The sequence below is a fragment of the Martes martes genome (assembly GCF_963455335.1).
Source record: "Martes martes genome assembly, chromosome: 5".
Classification (NCBI taxonomy): Eukaryota; Metazoa; Chordata; class Mammalia; order Carnivora; family Mustelidae; genus Martes; species Martes martes.
In genome coordinates this window covers 136,739,245-136,758,731 of record NC_137892.1, presented here as the reverse complement: position 1 = coordinate 136,758,731, position 19,487 = coordinate 136,739,245, and the positions used below count along the sequence as shown (strand labels likewise).

The 19,487-nt window shown below is 36.1% G+C and overlaps 1 protein-coding gene across 1 annotated transcript in view; it reads right to left on the bottom strand.

The window, feature by feature from the left end:
* The window catches only part of NUP155 (nucleoporin 155), a 60,924-nt gene extending 42,735 nt beyond the window's left edge, over positions 1–18,189 (bottom strand). The window contains exons 1-12 of the mRNA XM_080804114.1: positions 17,976–18,189; positions 15,347–15,484; positions 13,312–13,408; positions 11,134–11,204; positions 7,307–7,399; positions 6,362–6,528; positions 5,827–5,932; positions 4,983–5,056; positions 4,353–4,444; positions 2,432–2,529; positions 1,783–1,935; positions 952–1,052 (exon numbers count right to left, since the gene is read on the bottom strand). Of these exons, the coding sequence (XP_080660240.1) occupies positions 952–1,052; positions 1,783–1,935; positions 2,432–2,529; positions 4,353–4,444; positions 4,983–5,056; positions 5,827–5,932; positions 6,362–6,528; positions 7,307–7,399; positions 11,134–11,204; positions 13,312–13,408; positions 15,347–15,484; positions 17,976–18,132 (1,347 nt within the window). The 5' untranslated portion in view covers positions 18,133–18,189. The remainder of the gene's footprint in view (positions 1–951; positions 1,053–1,782; positions 1,936–2,431; positions 2,530–4,352; positions 4,445–4,982; positions 5,057–5,826; positions 5,933–6,361; positions 6,529–7,306; positions 7,400–11,133; positions 11,205–13,311; positions 13,409–15,346; positions 15,485–17,975) is intronic.
* Positions 18,190–19,487: the final 1,298 nt, after the last annotated feature.

Below are 19,487 nucleotides of genomic sequence, written 5' to 3'. Positions count from 1 at the left end.
GATGAAAACAAGATGGGGATAATGTTGGTAATTGTCTAATGTGGGATTCATTTTATCATTCCTCTATTCTTTTGTATGTTCAAAAATTTCTAGAATTAAGGGGCACCCTTAAATAAACAAAATCTTGAGGCGGAACTATAAATTAAAGGCTTCATTAAGATAAAATTCTAAGGGGTGCCAGGGTGGCTCAGTCAGTTAAGTATCCAACTCTTGATTTTGGCTCAGGTAATGTTCTCAGGGTGGTGAGATGGACCCTTCATCAGGCTCGGCATTCAGCAGGGAGTCTGCTTGAAATTCTCTCTCCTTTTGCCCCTCCCCCACCCCACATACATACACACACTCTCTCTAAAATAAATAAAATATATTTAAAAAGACATTAATTCTTTTATTTATTTATTTTTTTAAAGACATTATGTATTCATTTGTCAGAGAGAGAGTGTGAGTGAGCACACAAGCAGGGGGAACAGCAGGTAGAAGGAGAAGCAGCTCCCTGGTGAGTAAGGAACCTGACACAGGACTCGATCCCAGGACCCCAGGACCATGACCTGAGCCAAAGGCAGATGCCCAACTGACTGAGCCACTCAGGCATCCCAAAAAAGATACAAATCTAATCATAACTGTAGTAGATGACCTCATAATTAAATGACTAAAAATATATTTAAATGGCACAAAAGTCATTTCAGAAAATGTATACGCATTTTCAGGTACATTATGAGAAAGATTCTAAAACGATTCCAATGTTTAAAGATATATTCAATGATTACCATAATGACTTCTGACCTCACAGAAGAAAAACGAAGAATTAATAGGATGCACTTCTTTTCAGTATGATTTCTAATCATATATGATTGCTCAAAATAAATGTTATCACAACATAAAGTTTCTTATAATTTTATTCTTTACTTAAAATAATAAATTATATAAAAAATTAAGATTCTCAGGATAACTTACCTGGGTTTCCATCATTGGCTTTTGGAAAGGAAATGTATCATGGTTGACACACCACAAGATGTCATTATCTTCATTTTCTGAAGCTGCCATCAGTAGAATGCCTAGAAGTTTAATACATAAAATCTTAGTATATGATGCTAAATAACATGCATCCCTAATGATCTTAAAAATATTAACTACTAACATTAATATGTATAACATACATATATAACATGTATTGTTATAAGTAAACAAGTCACAAAATGAAAAAAAATTAATCCCTTGAAAGGACATATAATCATTGATAGGGTAGAATCAATTAAGTGTTCCAGATTTTATACTTCATTTCTTTCAAGTAAACACTTTTTCACATCTTAAAATTTCTGACATTAGGATATATTTTCCAATCAATGAGCTTATGAATTTAATTGACTTAAAAAAGTATACTTAGTACATTAAAAACGTGACTTTCAATCAGTGGTATCTAATATTCAATGAATAGAATTTCATGTACTGATCATCTCAGTATATCATGAATAAAAATGATGAAGTTACTAGTGGAATGGCAGAGTAAACCATAAAAGTATCATCTTAGCAATATTAGTTGATTTTGAAATATACTCTCCTGTGCTCAATTCCAGCTCCTTCCGCTAACTTATTCCCTTTATACTGACTTCAGTGATATCAGCCTTAAGTCCACTGGATGGTTATAGGTGATAAGGGCATAATTAGTGTAAGAAATTAAAATATTCCAAAATTTTACTGGAAAATTTATTAATTTCAAATGGCTCAAATGACACTCCAACAATTTAAAAAATCCAATCTTAAATCTGAAAGGATATCAGAACCTACCTTTACTGTAAAGAGCTTTATGTACTTTTGAAGGTTTTTCCACTGTTGAAGACGCTGAGAATCCAGGAGGTAAGCGAACATGAACCAGTGTCAATGTATTAGGTCGTGCTAATGGTTGTCTGAATGGACAAGTGCTGAAATATAACCTTACACCTGATGATGGGATAAAATTATACGTCAATAACAGAAAATGAAAGACTTGAGGTACTTGTGTTATTGATGCAATTCCACAGTGAAATACAGACACCTGTTAAAAAGTCATAGAATCACTTTCCTGACTAATCTTAAATCACCATGTGTAAAAACACCTGAAGTAGAGTTCCAAGAAATTGTCACTTGGAATTGACAGGTGAATCAACACATTTTAGCAGAAGAAATCTGCAACTAAAAGCCAAGAGAGTCCTTTTTCCTATTCAGGCTCTGTCACAGAATATTAGCCACTTTACTGTTCTGGCTTAGTTTTTCATCTATAATATGAGGAGACAAAACCAGAAGAATCTTCCAATTTTCAAAATCCTTAATTTTATGAATTATTAATATGGCTTGAAAATTGATACAGAAGTAAAATACATTTCTAATCATAAATTTCCAAATCTGAGGATCATCAAGTTCTAAACGCAATAGCAGACATATAAATTAAACAACATACCTGCATGTGTGACTGCCAATAACTGACAGTCCAGTGATTCAGAATTTTCAATCACTGCTATTTGAACAATTGGCTTAAAAACAGAACGATCTATGGTCCTACGAGAAAGGAAAAAAACTAGAGTCTAATATGCTAAAACAAGACTAACTTCTTAGAAAAATAATATAACAGCAGCAAGAGCAGGCAAAAATCCCTGAATACGAGTTTACCTTGTCAGACATTACCCTTTTCTCAAAGATCATAAAAGAAGGCTAACTCCACTGGATAAATGGTTAATGAGGAATGGGATGTTCTCAGAGCATCAAACTATCATTATAAAGATTAACACTAACTAAAAAGAAAGAAAAATGAAACTTTGTGATGGAGAAATCTGGTAAACAGAACCTTAACCAACTATTCTAGTGGAAAAACTTGTGATTATGTGCCTACTGATATAATGCTGCAAGAAGTTCACATCACCTATGTAATACTGGCAAAAACCAAAACAAAACAGAACAAAACAAAACCTGAATCTAATGATAATGAAAAAAAAAAAAAGACCCAAATTCAGAAATTGGGATATTCCACAAATAAGACTCTTACCCCTCCCCACCAAATGTGAGTATTTAGGGAAAAAAGAAAGATGATGAGACATTTGTTGTATATTAATAAGACAAATGACCAATGTAATTCATGGGCTCTGAATGAATCTGGGGAAAAATGGAAAGAAAAACAGCTATGGAAGATTTTTGGGACTGTTAAGTAATGTTAATATGAACTGTACAATGACAAGATACTACTACAAAACTACCAAGTTTTTTAGGTGTGGAATTGGTATTGTGCTTATATAAGAGACTTAGGACATGGAAGTTGAAGGATTTAAGGGTGAAAGTCATGTCTGCAATTTACTTTCAAATAGCTCATAAGAATGAAAGTGAGCAAATAAGGGAAAACAGTAACAACTGCTGAATTTGGATAATTTGATAGGGTGTTATCAGTTTTACCATTGCTCTTCTAGTTTTTCTGTGGATTGGAAAACATTTCCAAAAAAAAAAGTAAAGTTGGAGAAGAAAAAGGAAACCCTTTCAGATTGTCTGCCTTAAGAATTTTTTGGTCACTGAAAAGCTAAGAAAGCACTGAATTTTTGCTAGGATAGGTGAATGCAGCAATGACTTAAGCACATAGAAAACTGAAGTTAAATATGTGAGGTCTTTGTTATGTAAAGAGAATTTCTGCAGCTGAGCTAAATTAGTTGTGATAAAATAAATCACAGCATACAGTGTCTGAAGAGTTGGCTTGTAACTTGGGTACTGTTACTTATCTAGGAGTCAGACATCAGACAAATCATAACATCCCTTAGTTTCAGTTTCCTCAAGAATACAATGTGAACACAATACAACTGTAAAGTTCTGCATTCCCAAACTGCCCCTGTGTCAATTATCAGACCAACTACACTCATACTACGCAGGCCTGTTAAAAGGTTGAAGTGGTGATTCCAGGGTCCTGGGATCGAGCCCCACGTTGGGCTCCCTGCTCAGCAGAGAGTCTGCTTCTCCCTCCCTCTGCCCTCTCTCTCAAATAAATAAATAAGATAAATAATGGTTGGAGTAGTTACTAGTGGGAAACTTTGAGACAAGTAGTTTCCTAGTGACAACTCCTGTAATTGCCTGTACAGACCACCTAACGCTTAAAAATCCAAGGAAAAATCAAGCTGTACTTTATACTGTAAAAAAACCAGTCTGCCTTATGTTTCAAACCATCCTACATTAGAATTAACATAAGTCTTTCTCTAGGAGCTGTTTCAAACATAACCTGTAGCGTCATCTTCTTCAACATTCCTTACCCTTTAGAGATATTTTGAAGAGGAAATAATTTTAGTAGGCTGCACATATATAGTATAATGATATACCTTGTACAAACGAAATGCCTAACAATTAATTACCTAGCAATGTTTCCAGCAGCAGAGACAATAGAATTCTGTGAAACTGAGGCAACTCTGCTCATTCCTTGTCCATCCTGGCCCAAATCATATACCTGTGAATAAAAAATTGTACCCACTTAAACATAACTATAACCCATATACTTAGAAAATAAACTTTTAGAAAAAATTGTATTAAATAGACTCTTCCTTTTTAGGGATCCTTTAATTTAGGCACTTCACACAGATATGGAAACATCAGAGATCTGAAATTTCATAAAGAAAGGAGCCCTAAAAAGATTTTTTTAAAACTTAACATATAACGTTTTATTTGCCCCAGGGGTACGGGTCTGTGAATCATCAGGCTTACACATTTCACAGCACTCACCATAGCACATACCCTCCCCACTGTCCATAACCCAACCACCCTATCCCTACCCTCCCACCCCCCAGCAACCCTCAGTTTGTTTCGTGAGATTAAGAGTCTCTTATGGTTTGTCTCCCTCCCGATCCCATCTTGTTTCATTTTTTCCTTCCCTTAAAAAGTTCTTTAAAAAGCACACAGCTCATAGGAAAAGGTAAGAGTAACTGAATCTCTCCCTTAAAAACAGGGATGTTCTTACCCCCCTTATATAGTAGTGTATTAATACTTGCCTGTATTACTCCTTTCTCAGAACGTGTATATAAAATGTTTCTAGAGTTATCAATTGCAATTTGAACAATAGGATCTAAAAATAAGACAAAGAAAAAACCTCTAAAGATTAATGAATTAAACAGAGTAGCCATTTGTAACAAATTTAAATTAGCTGAATCAGAACTTTGCATTTAGGGGCTTTCTCTTGCTTTGCAGGTAAGTCCTATGATATTTGCATGAGGAAAAAGGTAAGCATTTAAATCAGACAATATATGAAAAAAGCAGACATCAAATACTGTGACTAGATGAAGAGCCTCACAAATAAATGTCTTCTTAATGAATTTTAAGCCAAATCAAAACCAAGGTCTAAATTATTTCTTCATTCAACATTTAATGAATGTCCACTATATGCTAGAAACATAGGAAATAATTATACTCAGTGCATTCCTTCAAGAAACTTCCAATTTAGTTTAATAAATTATTGTGTGAGGGCACCTGGGTGGCTGAGTCGGTTGAGTGTCTGATTCTTGATTTCGGCACAGGTCACAATCTTGGGGTCACGGGATTGAGCCCACTGTCGGGGTCCATGTTCAACATGGATTCTGCTTATATCTTTTCCTTTGCTTTTTCCTCTGTTCCCCGCCCCCCTCAAACTCTCCCTCTCTCTCTCTCAAATAAATAAAAAAATTTTTTAAAAAGGGAAGAATAAAAAGAAACCTTATGAATATATAACAAATGTTATTTATTTGATAAGACATTATTTGGTAAGACAAACTTTCAGTTAAGAATGAGAATTTCTGAAGAAAATGTTAAGCCAACAATTTTAAAAAATTCTGTTTGCCAAATTTATTGTTTTCTACTTACCATCTTCTGAGAATGTGAATTGTAGCAATGAAGGAACAAGGAAAGAAAGTGCGCTCTTTGAGTGGTTTATTTTCCTACATCTTTGGCTAAACCAACCTGCTTCTGCCTTAAAAGGAAAAATTGAAAGAAGCAAGACTTGTAAATATAGATACATTTGTCATAGGAACTAACCATATTCTCAGATATACAAAAATTCTCAAATCTTAGCAAAGTACAAATAATTGTAAATAAACTGAGACACACTATTTGGAATAAGTGCTGAATTTAATCTTTAAATTAATAATAGAAAATGTAGTTAGCCATAATCAAATCACAGCTCTCAATGAAATCAGCTATTTCAAAACCTCATAGTGCTATGTTAATGAGCTCAAATTTTAGTTATCTTAAAAACTCTTTTATTTGAAAGTTTTAACTGTATGTTTGAATACTTTCCTTAAGAATATATTAATGTGCTTACATAATTAGAAACAAAAGTACAGTCTATCCTTACTTTATCCAGAGGGAGGAAAAATATGTTTATAAATGCCAGACTTACTTGGTATGCTACTTCATATAAACAGCCATCTTTTCCAGCCAAGAAAATTCTGCCATTATCAGTGGAAGTTATTGTTAAAAGGTAAGTATTATCAGTGGGAAGAGAATATAATGGATCTGGAAGCAACTGCATTCCACCACACATACTGTCATTAAGAACACCAGAACCTATTTTTTTTAAAGAAAGAATACAGGAATCAGCTTATCGGCTTTTTTAAAGGTTGAAACAATCACTGCATTATCTTCAGAATTGGTATTTTTACTGAATTCTTTTTGACACACCCCAAAATTTCTATAACATATACTTTTAAATTATTATAAAAAGTCTGATAGAATTTATTCAAGTTAAATAAAATGTACAATATGTACATATATATCTTAAAAATACATAATATATGTTTTATATATATAACACCGTAAAACATCAATCGACAAACTATCCTAAATGATTAGATTTTGAGAAAGAACCCAAGGATTTGATAGTAATAATCACTAATCTGAGTCACTGAAATTCAACATTATTTCACCCAAAACAGATGTCAGAATGCAAGAGAAACCACTGAATGTACTAATAATAAACTGAGGGCTTCTTATGTTAAAGGACAGAATAATATATATTTCAGTATTCCTATGTTAAAACAGCCATTCAAAAAAAACAGAAACAAACTGAAAGCATTACAGAAAAACTCACTAGTGTCAGTTATTTCTTTTCTACTACCCTTTTATATTGTACATTTAAGGAGCGCGCATTGATATGATAAACATATTCAAAATACTTGCTTGACGGAGCTGCTAAACCCGAAAGATATCATACCTGTAGGGAAGTATTATTTTCCTATGAACAAATAGTCTGGAAAGTTAAGTTACTGAAAAAAATTAGCTTTTAATTATATTAAGTTGCCTAACATACTTTTATTTTAAAATTACTACATGTGGTTTGCTATACCTGTTTGTAAATTAGCATAGCTAAGTCCAAGAATCACTATATCCACGGGGGTTGCCAAAACCAGGAGATGTCGTACATGAGGTTGAAAGATGCCTAAGATAAAGCAGACATGGGTTAGAGATTATTCCAAAAAAAATCCACTTCCACTATGTAAGCACTGACAGACCAATGGTTTTACCATTAAAATGAACTAGTGACTAAACAGTATATGAAAAATGTGTCTGGCTGATTCAGCTGGTATAGTATGCAACTCTCGATCTTGGGGTCATGACTTTAAGCCCCACATTAGGCGTGGAACCTACTCAAAAAAAAAAAAAATAGTCTCTCATGGTTCACCTCCCCCTCCAATTTCCCTCAACTCCCTTCTCCTCTCCATCTCCCCTTGTCCTCCATGTTGTTATGCTCCACAAATAAGTGAAACCATATGATAATTGACTCTCTCTGCTTGAGTTATTTCACTCAGCATAATCTCTTCCAGTCCCGTCCATGTTGCTACAAAAGTTGGGTATTCGTCCTTTCTGATGGAGGCATAATACTCCATATCTTCTTTATCCATTCATCCGTTGAAGGGCATCTTGGTTCTTTCCACAGTTTGGCAACTGTGGCCATTGCTGCTGTATCATACCCATTTTTAGATCCTTTTATCCTTATCTTGAATTACACCTCTTAAATCATAACCATCATGGTCTGCAAAGGACTGTGAACGAGTAAATTGTCTATGCGTTGAGCCATAGCTCTGACAATTGTTATTATTTTATTTATTTTTATTTTTATTAAAGATTTTATTTATTTATTTGACAGAGAGAGAGATCACAAGTAGGCAGAGAGGCAGGCAGAGAGAGAGGGGGAAGCAGGCTCCCTGCGAAGCAGAGAGCCTGATGCGGGGCTCGATCCCAGGACCCAGGGATCATGACCCGAGCTGAAGGCAGACGCTTAGTGACTGAGCCACCCAGGCGCCCCTGACAGCTCTCACTTATCTAAAAAGTACATTTTATTAGAACTTTTTAGAAATTAACGTTAAGTTTTTTAGGTCTTTGGAACAGCTCAGTTTGGGCTTCTGAATGAAAAAATTTTAAAGTTTTGAAAAAGTTTTGAAATAGTTTAATACTTGTGCACAAACATGAACACTTAAGGTCCTTTGGTAATATGTCTGTTTTTGCCCTTTTTTTTTTTTATTAAGATCTCATTTATTTGAGAGAGAGAATGAAAGAGAGAAAGAGAGAGAGAAAACACGAGTATGGGGACGGGCAGAGGGAGAAACAGACTCCCTGCTGAGCAGGGAGCCCAATACGGGACCCATCCCAGGACCCTAGGATCATGACCTAAACCGAAGGCAGATGCTTAACTGACTGAGCCACCCAGGCGCCCCTGTTTTTGCTGCTTCGATGAAAAAAAAACTCAACAGAACTATAACCCACTGCATTTTATTTTTTTTAAAAATTTTAGAAAGGCATGCTTTGGCACCAAAAACTTGCCCAATGGAACCTTCAACTTCTAAGGCAACCTCAATGACAGTATGAATTGATGCCTTTTCAAAGATGTTGGTTCAGTAATATGAAAATATAAAGTTCTCTTCTACTGAAAAGTCCACTGACTTTCCAGAACTAATTGACTGAACTTGAGGTAGGAGGTTTACTGTTTTAGACAAGGAAAGACCATTCCAAAAATAACTTCCAGGAAGGAGTTTACACATGATTTGACTTCGGTGGCAGCCCTAGATGGTCATACAGATGAGGTCAAATGACTCATAATCACTAATTACTCATAATCACTATAATGAATAATGTCTCAAAGCCATAATTCAGCTAAGTTACCTCCCTGGAAGATGCAAATGAAGCTAGACAACCACATGACTTTTTCAATACATGGAAAATGCTTCCCTGAACTCAGAAAAGTGTGATTAACTCTTGTCAATTTCTCTGCAGACAAAAACCTGCAAATGCTAGAAAATACTGAAGAACTCTACATTTTATTCAAACAATCATAAAATTGAAACACGTATTCATACTCTTCTTGCCAATAAAGCAAACTCTTGCCAAAGAGCTGAACTTAGAAAACAATGACTTTAAGAATAATATTTTCCTGGAATAGGCGAAATAAGATATGGACTTTGTTAGCTTTAACATTATGTTCGAGTTAGAATTTTCAGTGCTTATGGATAGCAGAGTTGTTTTATAATCAAGGTGGCTCATTCTGTTAAGTGTCTGACTCTTGATATTGGCTCTAGTCATGATCTCATGGTAGTGAGATCCAGCCCCAGAGTCCAGCTCTTTGCTGGGTAGGGAGCCGGCTTAGGATTCTCTCTCCCTTAGCCCCTCTGCCCCCCACTTGCACACTCTCTCCCAAAAGAAGAAAGAATTGTTTCATTATCAAAGATCACAACTTCGTTGTCATATCAAAGACTCGTCATAATTTTAATTTTGCACTGAAGTTTATATTTGCATAGAATAAAATTTTACTTTTTTTTAAGATAGACTATTTATATTTATTAAAATACAGAGCAGGGACAGCCCTCCATTGTTACCATGAATAAATTTTAGATAGTAACTTTTCTTAAAAAAAAGATCTATTTATTTTGAGAGAGAGCACATTTGAGAGTGAGCACACGTGAGCAAGCAGGGGGCAGGAGCAGAGGGAGAGGGACAGTCTTAGGCACACTCTGCACTGAATGTGGAGCCCCATGCAGGGCTCAATCTCATAACCCTGAGATCATGACCTGAGCCAAAACCAAGAGTTGGATGTCTAATGGACTGCACCACCCATGCGCCCCTATGAATAAACTTTTTTTTTTTAAACTTTTAATGTAGAAAAGAGAGATACATATCTCATGGTGAAGAATACCTTGAGGTTCTATATTAAAGAAATAAGTTTCCAATGTAATCATGTAAACAGTGTATAAGACTGCATGTTTGCACCATGTGAATTATCATTTCAAAGCAGCTGTGACCTCAAAAGATTTTATTTAGGCCTTATGAACAATTTTGTGTACTATTTTCCATTGTAGGAAGATTTCTCATACATCCAAAAAATGTATATTAAATTTAAATCAATCTATTATTGTCATTAGCTCTGACCAAAAAAATCTGGCACAATTAAGTCAACTCTTAAACAATGTTTGCCACTTCTTTAAGACTTATTCTGGGGGCGCCTGGGTGGCTCAGTCGTTAAGCATCTGCCTTCGGCTCGGGTCACGATCCCAGGGTCCTGGGATCAAGCCCCATATCCGGCTCCCTGCTCAGTGGGAAGCCTGCTTCTCCCTTTCTCTCTGCAGCTCCCCCTGCTTGTGTGCCCTCTCTTGCTGTGTCTCTCTGTCAAATCAATAAAAATCTTTATTAAAAAAAAAAAAGACTTATTCTGAACTCTTTTCATTTCTATTGGCTATCAAGACTAAAAAAACACAGAGATAAAAATGGCTTTTACATTAAACTCAGTAACTGATAAAAATGTATAATGCAAAAAATTTAAGTAATTCAACAAGAGTAATAAAAAATAAGCAAAACAAAATTCAAAAATTATAGTTTAACAATTTTATTAAAAATACTTTTTTAAGTAAGCTCTGTACCTAATACGGGGCTTGAACTCATGACCCTGATATCCAGAGTCACATGCTTTACCAACTGAGCCAGCCAGGTGTCCCAGTGTAACAATTTAAAGACAAACTCACCTCTACCATTACATGAATAAACTGTTAAATATTCCTAATCACTATACATATTTCTAATTAGAATTCAGACCAAACTTCAAAATTTCAACTATATTAAAATGTGCTGTTATTCAGTTCCATGTATATACATATGTAAATTATTCATTACATTTTTATTTCTTACCAGGTTTTGGTTTCACAAGTCCCACAGCAAGAATGGTCTCACTAAGTCCATCAAAATAGGCAAGGTCTCCTCTGTCAATAGTTAAAGAAAAACATGTTATACATATAGAGAAAACAAAGTTTTATCTAAAATGTTCTTTAAGACATCAGAATATAATGAAAAATAAATCAGCAAACAAAACTGTTTCAATTCCAAGATCTAGACACACAGGCGTATCTAAGGCTAATAAGCACAAACCAAGGAATGCTGCTCCCCATCCCAAACTTTCCCCCAACCAGGTTGCAAGGCTCAAGTAACAGCCATTCTACTGCTGGGGCAAGATCTTTTCAGAAAAACAGACTCACGGGGAAAGAATAAGGTTGAGAGTAGAAGAGAAACATTGAGAAAAAATCTCCAGCATCCCAACCTGTATCCTAAGTGCAAATAATTCTACAGGAATTTGAAACCTATGGTCCACTAAAGGTAACTACAGCAACGACAAAACCAAACTCAGCTCAACTTCCCATTATAAAGGCTTAACCTGCAAGGCCTATTTCTAAGGATAAACACTATTTACTGCATTATCCACTGTCCTACACATGATATCTAGCTTTCAAAAAACACATGAGACACAAAAAGCACGGGAAAAAAAAGCCTGTCAAGAAACAAAGTAATCAACAGAAATGGACTCAGCTATGACCCTGATGTCTGAACTACAGATAGGAAAGTTAAAATAAATAAATCTGATTAATATTGTATAGGTGCTAATGGAAAAAGTGAACAATATAAACAAACAGATAAGGAATTTCAGCAGAGAGGTGAAAATTACAAGAAAAAAACAAGTGAAAATATTAGATATAAAAAGTACAACAGAGAGAAAGAGCGTCTCGTAAGAACTTCTGAAGTAGACTTGACAGAGCTAACAAAGGAATCTGTGATCTTGAAGTTGGGTCAATAGAAATTGTCCAAATTGAAACAAAAAGAATAAAAAAAAAAAAAAGAATGGCAAAACAAAAATAGAACAGAGCATCCAAAACCTGTTGAAGAACATCAAACAATCTAACAAATCTAACAAACAAAGAGGGAGAGAGTGGGGCAGGACAAATATTTGAAGATAATCACTGAAAAATTTCCAATAAATTCAATATTTTATTATGATGGATATGTTAGATGTTAATGGAAATATGCAAATTTCCATTAAAGGGAAAATCCTTTTTAGGGGAATTATTCTTCCATTTATATATTACGTAGTTTTTGGCATTTGATTTTCTTAAATACACTCATGCCTAAATGAAGAGGTTTTATTCTTTAGTATCAAAATGACCATGTTACAATAACACAACAAATTAAAGTTCAGGGTATATGAAGAACAATCACAACCGTGTATCACTGCTATTAGGACTAGGTAATAATTCAGTCATAATTCTAGCTATGAAAAGTTGTAACCGAAAAAAATCAGTAAACAAAAATGGTTTCATTTAAGCAACAAGTTCAAGTTGTCATTTAGTGTCACTTCAACTCAATGATACAGTGTATATGTGTGGTTCCTAACAGATATTTTAGTTACCCAAGGAAAGAGTAACAACTACATGGGCCTTCCTTCCATTAATCCACTTAACCCCCTAAAGATAATATGACAGAGCACTGGTAATAAGCCAAAATTTATCTAGAGAAAGCCAGGTGAGATTACCAGATCAATAAGCTTTATTTTAGCAAGAAAGTCTTGGACCTTCACTCAGACTATGACATACATTCAAATTACACAAAGATTAAGTTCACAGACCAACAAAACTGGTTAGTCACTTCAGTAAGTTAAGAGACTTTCAATGCATGGAAATGCATCGAAAATAGAGATCCTCAAAACATCAAACCATCTCTCTAAAAACTACTGATAGGCTACCTTACTGGATGATAAGAACTTGGCAACTAGACTCCTGCTACTCAGAGTGGTACTTAGACTGGCAGCATCACTGGGAGTCTATTACAATGTAGACTCTTGAGACTCACTCAGAACTACTAAAACAGAACCTACATTTTAACCTCCTACCCAGGTGATTGGTATGCATACAGAGAAGCACTTATCCAGATGTTAGATGAATGAAAGAGAAACCAGGCAGCTTCTGATGGGTAGAACAATAGCCGCCGTTAAGATCATCTAAATTCTAACCATGCTACAGCAAACCAGCATCAAATACATACCCATCTTCATAGTTCCACATGAATATGTCACTGTCAATTGTAAGCCAAGCTCTACTGATAGGAGGAAACACGCCCATCATGCAGTTACACTGCATATCTGAAGTAGTGTGGATGTAAGGCAAAAAATTTCAATCTTATCTTTCTTAAATTTGCTTAGATTTTGATTTAAAATTTATGATGAAAAAGTCACGACCTAAACACTCTTTAATAGAAAGAGAAAATAAAATATCTTGATTTCTAATGAGTTTAACGAAAAACATAGCCATGACAGAAATAAACCTGTAATTTACAATTTCTAAATAATGCTATCTGACCACTTAAAATGTATTCTAAGGGATAAGTGAAATATTTTTACCATTACTGACTTACTGATTACGAATAACAGCATTAAATTTTGACCATGAAACCAAATTTTGACCATAACACCATGAAAAATTTACTGGACCAGTTTCTACAACTGTGTAAGAGCAAGACTGATAAAAAAAAAAAGCACATGGTATGCTAAAGTCATAGCTTGATAATCTGCAAGCCTCTTATAAATAATACAACTGAAAAACAATTACATTACGTAATTATAAGACAAGGAAACAGTTATGAAATAATTTCCTAATGTTTCTTGCAGAAATAGTATTATCAGAAGATTAAAGAATTTAGGGGCACTTGGGTGGCTCAGTGGGTTAAGCCTCTGTCTTCGGCTTAGGTCATGGTCTCAGGGTCTTGGGATCGAGCTCCACATTGGGCTTCTCCTCAGTGGGGAGCCTGCTTCCCCTCTCCCTCTGCCTGCCTCTCTGCCTACTTGTGATCTCTCTCTCTGTATCAAATAAATAAATAAAATCTAAAAAAAAAAAGATTAAAGAATATTAAGAAACTAAACAAGAGTAGAATATGGAATAAGGTATGTTTTATATTTAATAACACTATTTCATCAAGTCTCAGAGAAATACTGAAAATTTTAGGGAAAATATTAAATTCCACTAGTTTTTCTACTTACAAGTATTTCCTTAAATTTCCATTTCCTTTATTTTTGAATCAGACTGTAACGAAATTTCTAATGCTTTCACTTTATATAGATTAATATACTTTTAAGTCTCATTAAATATTAATACAGCATCTTAATATCTATATTATGAAGGCTATAGATTGATAAAAAAGCTTCCTAGGAAATAACTATAAATCTAATGCCTTTATAGGGTACGCTATACTTAAAAAAATTAGATAAAATCTTTCTTTCTAGAGGATAAGAAAACTCCTCTAGCAACTCAGTCTACGAAGATGTCATTAGTGTTCCATTCTTACTGTGATCCTTAGAAATGCAATCATTTATAAACTTTAATTCTAAGATAGCAGTAAGTGCAAAACCACACTCGGGGCACCTGGGTGGCTCAGTGGGTTAAGCCTCTGCCTTCGACTCAGGTCATGATCCTGGGGTCCTGGGATTGAGCCCCGCATTGGGCTCTCTGCTCAGCGGGGAGCCTGCTTTCCCCTCTCTCTCTGCCTGCCTCTCTGCCTACTTGTGGTCTCTGTCTGTCAAATAAATAAAATCTTTAAAACAAAAACAAAAACAAAAAAAAACCACACCAAAATTTTTGGGGAGGGGCAAAAAGAAGTACCTGGCAGATTGTTTTAAACAGTTTTAGAACAACATCTCAGTTTTAAAATTAAAATACGAGAAAAATAAAAATGAAAATCATAGGTCTTCCAGCTAAAATGTAGTAGTAAAAGCTTCCTTCTATAGCATTTAACTGGAAAGTACTACTTTGCAAGAAGATCATTTAAAAAAATGCAGAACTCCTTGTAAACAATTTACTCTCTTCAGTGTCCCAGAAAAATTAAAATGTGATTCAATTTTCAACATTCAATGTTATATGAAATTTTCTAGGCACATGGCAAACTACCCACATAACTTAACATGTTTTTTAAAATAAAACTCTTAAATGAACTGATATCACACACCAATTAAACACAAAGCAAGAATTATAATAAGAATACCAATTTTAAAAAATTTTAAGGAGTTAAAAACAAGGTAACAGGATACGTCCAAACTGTTCAACAAGTTCAGGTGGGAGAGGAACTCTTCTGATGGAACTGATCTCTGGAAGGTTGGGTACTGACAGCAAACCAGGTCCTTGTAGAGGATAATCCATATCTGACATGCCAGAAACAGTGGGATTATCTGCAAGTAATAAAACAAAGCATTTATTAAAATAATAATGTTTTGGGGATCAACTAGGCATACTGAAGCACTGCAAGCTACAAAATAAAATTGTACATCTGGTGGTTGTAAAGGTAAAAAGAGAAAATAGTTCTGACCCAACACAAACGAGGCCTGGGAAAATCCAGTGTTAACATGGGGCAATTACAGGTTTCAGCCCTAAATAGATTATCTTTCACAAAGATTCCATAAGAAAGGAAATACTTGGGGCGCCTGGGTGGCTCGGTGTGTTAAAGCCTTTGCCTTTGGCTCAGGTCATGATCCCAGGGTCCTGGGATCGAGCCCCGCATCGGGCTCTCTGCTCGGCGGGGAGCCTGCTTCCTCCTCTCTCTCTCTCTGCCTGCCTCTCTGCCTACCTGTGATCTCTGTCTGTCAAATAAATGAATGGAACCTTTAAAAAAAAAAAAAAAAAGAAAGGAAATACTTAGTTCAATAATTTAGGGTTTTTTTCCCTATTATTTTACTAATCTGAAATGGGCAAATATTTATAAAACCACTTTGTGATTGTCAGATAAAACAACTGTGAACAAAATATTGATTGGGGGAAAAGACCTATTTCATTTCCCACTTAAATATTAATAGATTAAAACAATCTATGCATTTTTCTGTTAGACCATCCCCCAAGACCAATAAGAAATACAAATAATACCACATATGCAATATTTTGTTGGAGGAATCCACAGACTGCTCTATAGTGTTCACATTTGGCAATTTGCTATCAGACAGAGTCAACTAAGGGCAGAAGGGGGCTACTCTATTCAGCCTCTCCTTTCTATGTCTTGATGTTCTTTAGATCTGACTGATAACTTATGTTTATCCCAGGCACCTTTCCAGGCTCTCTTTAAGTACAAAGATGTTGGGGAAAACTGATATATAAAAGAAATTCTAAATGTATCATGGAAATTTAAAATATACAACTAGGGAGAAAAATGCAATCAATTCCTATGCACTGATTGATTACCCAGTTTCAACAATTACCAATAACATGACTGATCATGTTTCATTTATATCCCTAGCTACTACTTCCCTACTGGATTTTTTGAAGCAAATCCCAAACATCCTATTTAATCTTAAAACATAATTTTAATAGGACATTGCACATGTTAAATGACAATGGAAACACAAGGATGGAATTAATAACTCTGGTGAAAATGGGAATGGTTAAGAAAGCCCTCACAAAGAAGTGATATTCAAGGTAGTCTGGAAGAATGCCAAGCAAAGAAGAAAGAACATTCCATAAGTGATGAAGTAAATGATGATATAAAATAGAATCCTGAAGAGGGAGCTTTTTATGAAAAACATGTTAAATTCTGTGTGACTGGAACAAAGAGTTTGAGAATTGGATGGAAGAAAGGGAGGAGATTAGGTTGAAGAGGTTGGTGTAAAGGTGGATAGAATCTATTTGAATCAGATAAGAGAGGACAAGAATGTATGGACTGTTTTTACATCTTGCTTTTCAAACCTAAGGAGGTCAAAGGGAGTAATGCTGTTCAAGATGAGAGTTGCTAATAGGCCACTCAATTCTTATAAACACTGGTAAGCAGCTGCCAGAAACAAATACTCATGTGTTTTACTTCTATCTTTCTCTGAGCACAAGTCTACTCAATTTTTATAAATCGCCGAAGTGTCCTTTAGGTTTACATTGCACAGATTATCCTTATTACTTTACCTTGGTTATTGTTTACCGAAAATCTTGTCTCTATATTAGGCTTCTTTTCTCCAGTATAGATCTCAAAAAGGAGCCATTTTTTTTTTAAACAACTTATGTAACTCCATGCCTTGAGGAACCTGGTCATAATTTAAAACCACTATACAAAGTACTTTTCCCCTCACCTCTCTTTTGTTGGCCCATACACTGCCTTACCCTCCCTGTCCATCATCACAGCTAATATCCTTGCTCTCTTCCTTTATTTCACAGGTAATGAAATAAAGAATATTTATTTCTTTAATAAACACAGAACTCTGTGTTTATTAATACAGAGTATTCCAGTTCTTCGTATTACAGGACTGTATTACAGGACTTGGTATTACACTAACTCTACACATAATAAAGGCTATCTTTGAGAGTAGATGGTAAATTTCCAAATTTCGTTTGCTCTTCTGTTTTAGTCTAAAATTAATGAGGAATCAACAAGAATGAGACTTGGATCAGGCGATCCTACTCAACTGGCCTTAGCGATGAACACTTGGAGGCAGTGAGCAGCCCGTTAAGTTTGGGGTCTTTGCTTCAAATGGGTTGCTCGTCACTCCTCCCCTTTCAAATATCGGCAATGAAGTGAGGACAGGAAAATAAACGAAAAACAGACTCTTTTTCGCTCTTAGAAATGTAGCAAACAGCTCAATCTCAAAATGTCTTCGCTGGGCCCACCCTGGGGATAAGGCCTAGTTAGGAAGTCAGGCGAGAGTCCTTTCGGCTGAGAAAGCAGTCACCAAATGGGCACTGATCACTCACTTGGGGCAGACACCATGAGAAGCTCGGAAAGGTCCGGGTACATGCGGTCTTCTTGCAACTGACGGTCGATGAGCCGCCCTGCATTTTCCAGAGCTTCCTGCAAGGCTGAGGCCGACGTGGAGGCCGGCATCGCCGAGCCCAGTAAAGAAGACGGCATGTCGCGACTCGGAGACACCAGCGTCTGGAAAAAGTAACAAACCAAGAAGAAAAGAGAGAAAATCCAACACCCCAGCTCAGAGCCACAGCTTAGAGCGCGCGCGCCAAACGAGCGCCTCGGCGCTTGTGCATGACGCACTTCCGGTCCATCTGGAGGGGAATTTGAAGGCTGCGTTTTGAAGCTGAAGAGAGGAAGTTGTGGAAGGGGCGCTGGACGTTAGGGGGCGGAGCCAGTGAGCCCAGGCGCTTTCCAGGGTGCTTGAGGGTGGGGGAGTAGAAAATCCGTGGAGGTCATCTAGGGAATGGAGAAAAGAAAGGAAAGGACCGGGGAAGGAGAGGACCGGGAGGGGTGGGGAGGTGGAAGGAAGCAGGGGTGGGGTAAGTGGGAGCTGGGTAGTGCCCGGCAGCGCAGGCTGCTCCGGTTCTGGTGGGTTTCGCGAGCGCTGGATCTTGGTGTCTCGAGCTTTGCAGGTTAGAATCTCTCAACTGCAACTACTTAAGAGTTTGCGCGTCAATTTCTTTGGCATTCCACACAACTTCTCTTCAAGAGTGGATAGGATTCGGTAGTTTGCCAGAAACAGTTTACGTGTGAACCAGAATTTCACTACATTTGTTATGGGCTTCACTGTAAATTCATCAGACTTTACTGGCCGGGTCAGTCAGTAGAGCATGTGATTCTGGGTGTCTGGGTGGTGAGTTCAAGTTCCACCTTGCGGTGGAACCTACTTCAAAAAAATTCATCAGGCTTTTCTATTTGTGTATGGCTACTGTTATTATGTAGAATTGTGTGTTTACTGAGTCATTCGTTGCATGCAGGAGGCTGATGCCTTCCTTTATTTCTCATTACAGAGCGCAAGAAATGTGTTCTAATTCATTGGTGGATTCCCAGCACAAAGTAGAGGGACCCCTATAAAGTAGATCACCCAATACATCACCAAGTCCTACAGAAATTGAATTTATAATTTGTACCAAACACTGTGCCTGGTGCTGGGAATATCAAAGAACCCATTCCTGCCCACAAGTTGCTTCATGCAGGGACACACAAGTAAAGCAATAAAGTGCATCACCGTAATGTTTTATGGGGTATGTATTAATTGCAGTAGGAGGATAAGTTGAGCAAGAAGAGGTAAGATAGGCTTCATTTCACACAGAAGATAACTGGGGTGGTCAAATCAAAGCACTCTTTCAAAGCGCATTCCTCATTTAGAAATACTAGATTTGTCCTTATTTAGTGCTCATTTAGAACCACACTTAAGCTTCATCTGCTTACATTCTTTTTTTTTTTTAAAGATTGTTTATTTATTTACTTGACAGAGAGAGAAATCACAAGTAGGCAGAAGTAGGCAAATGGAGAGG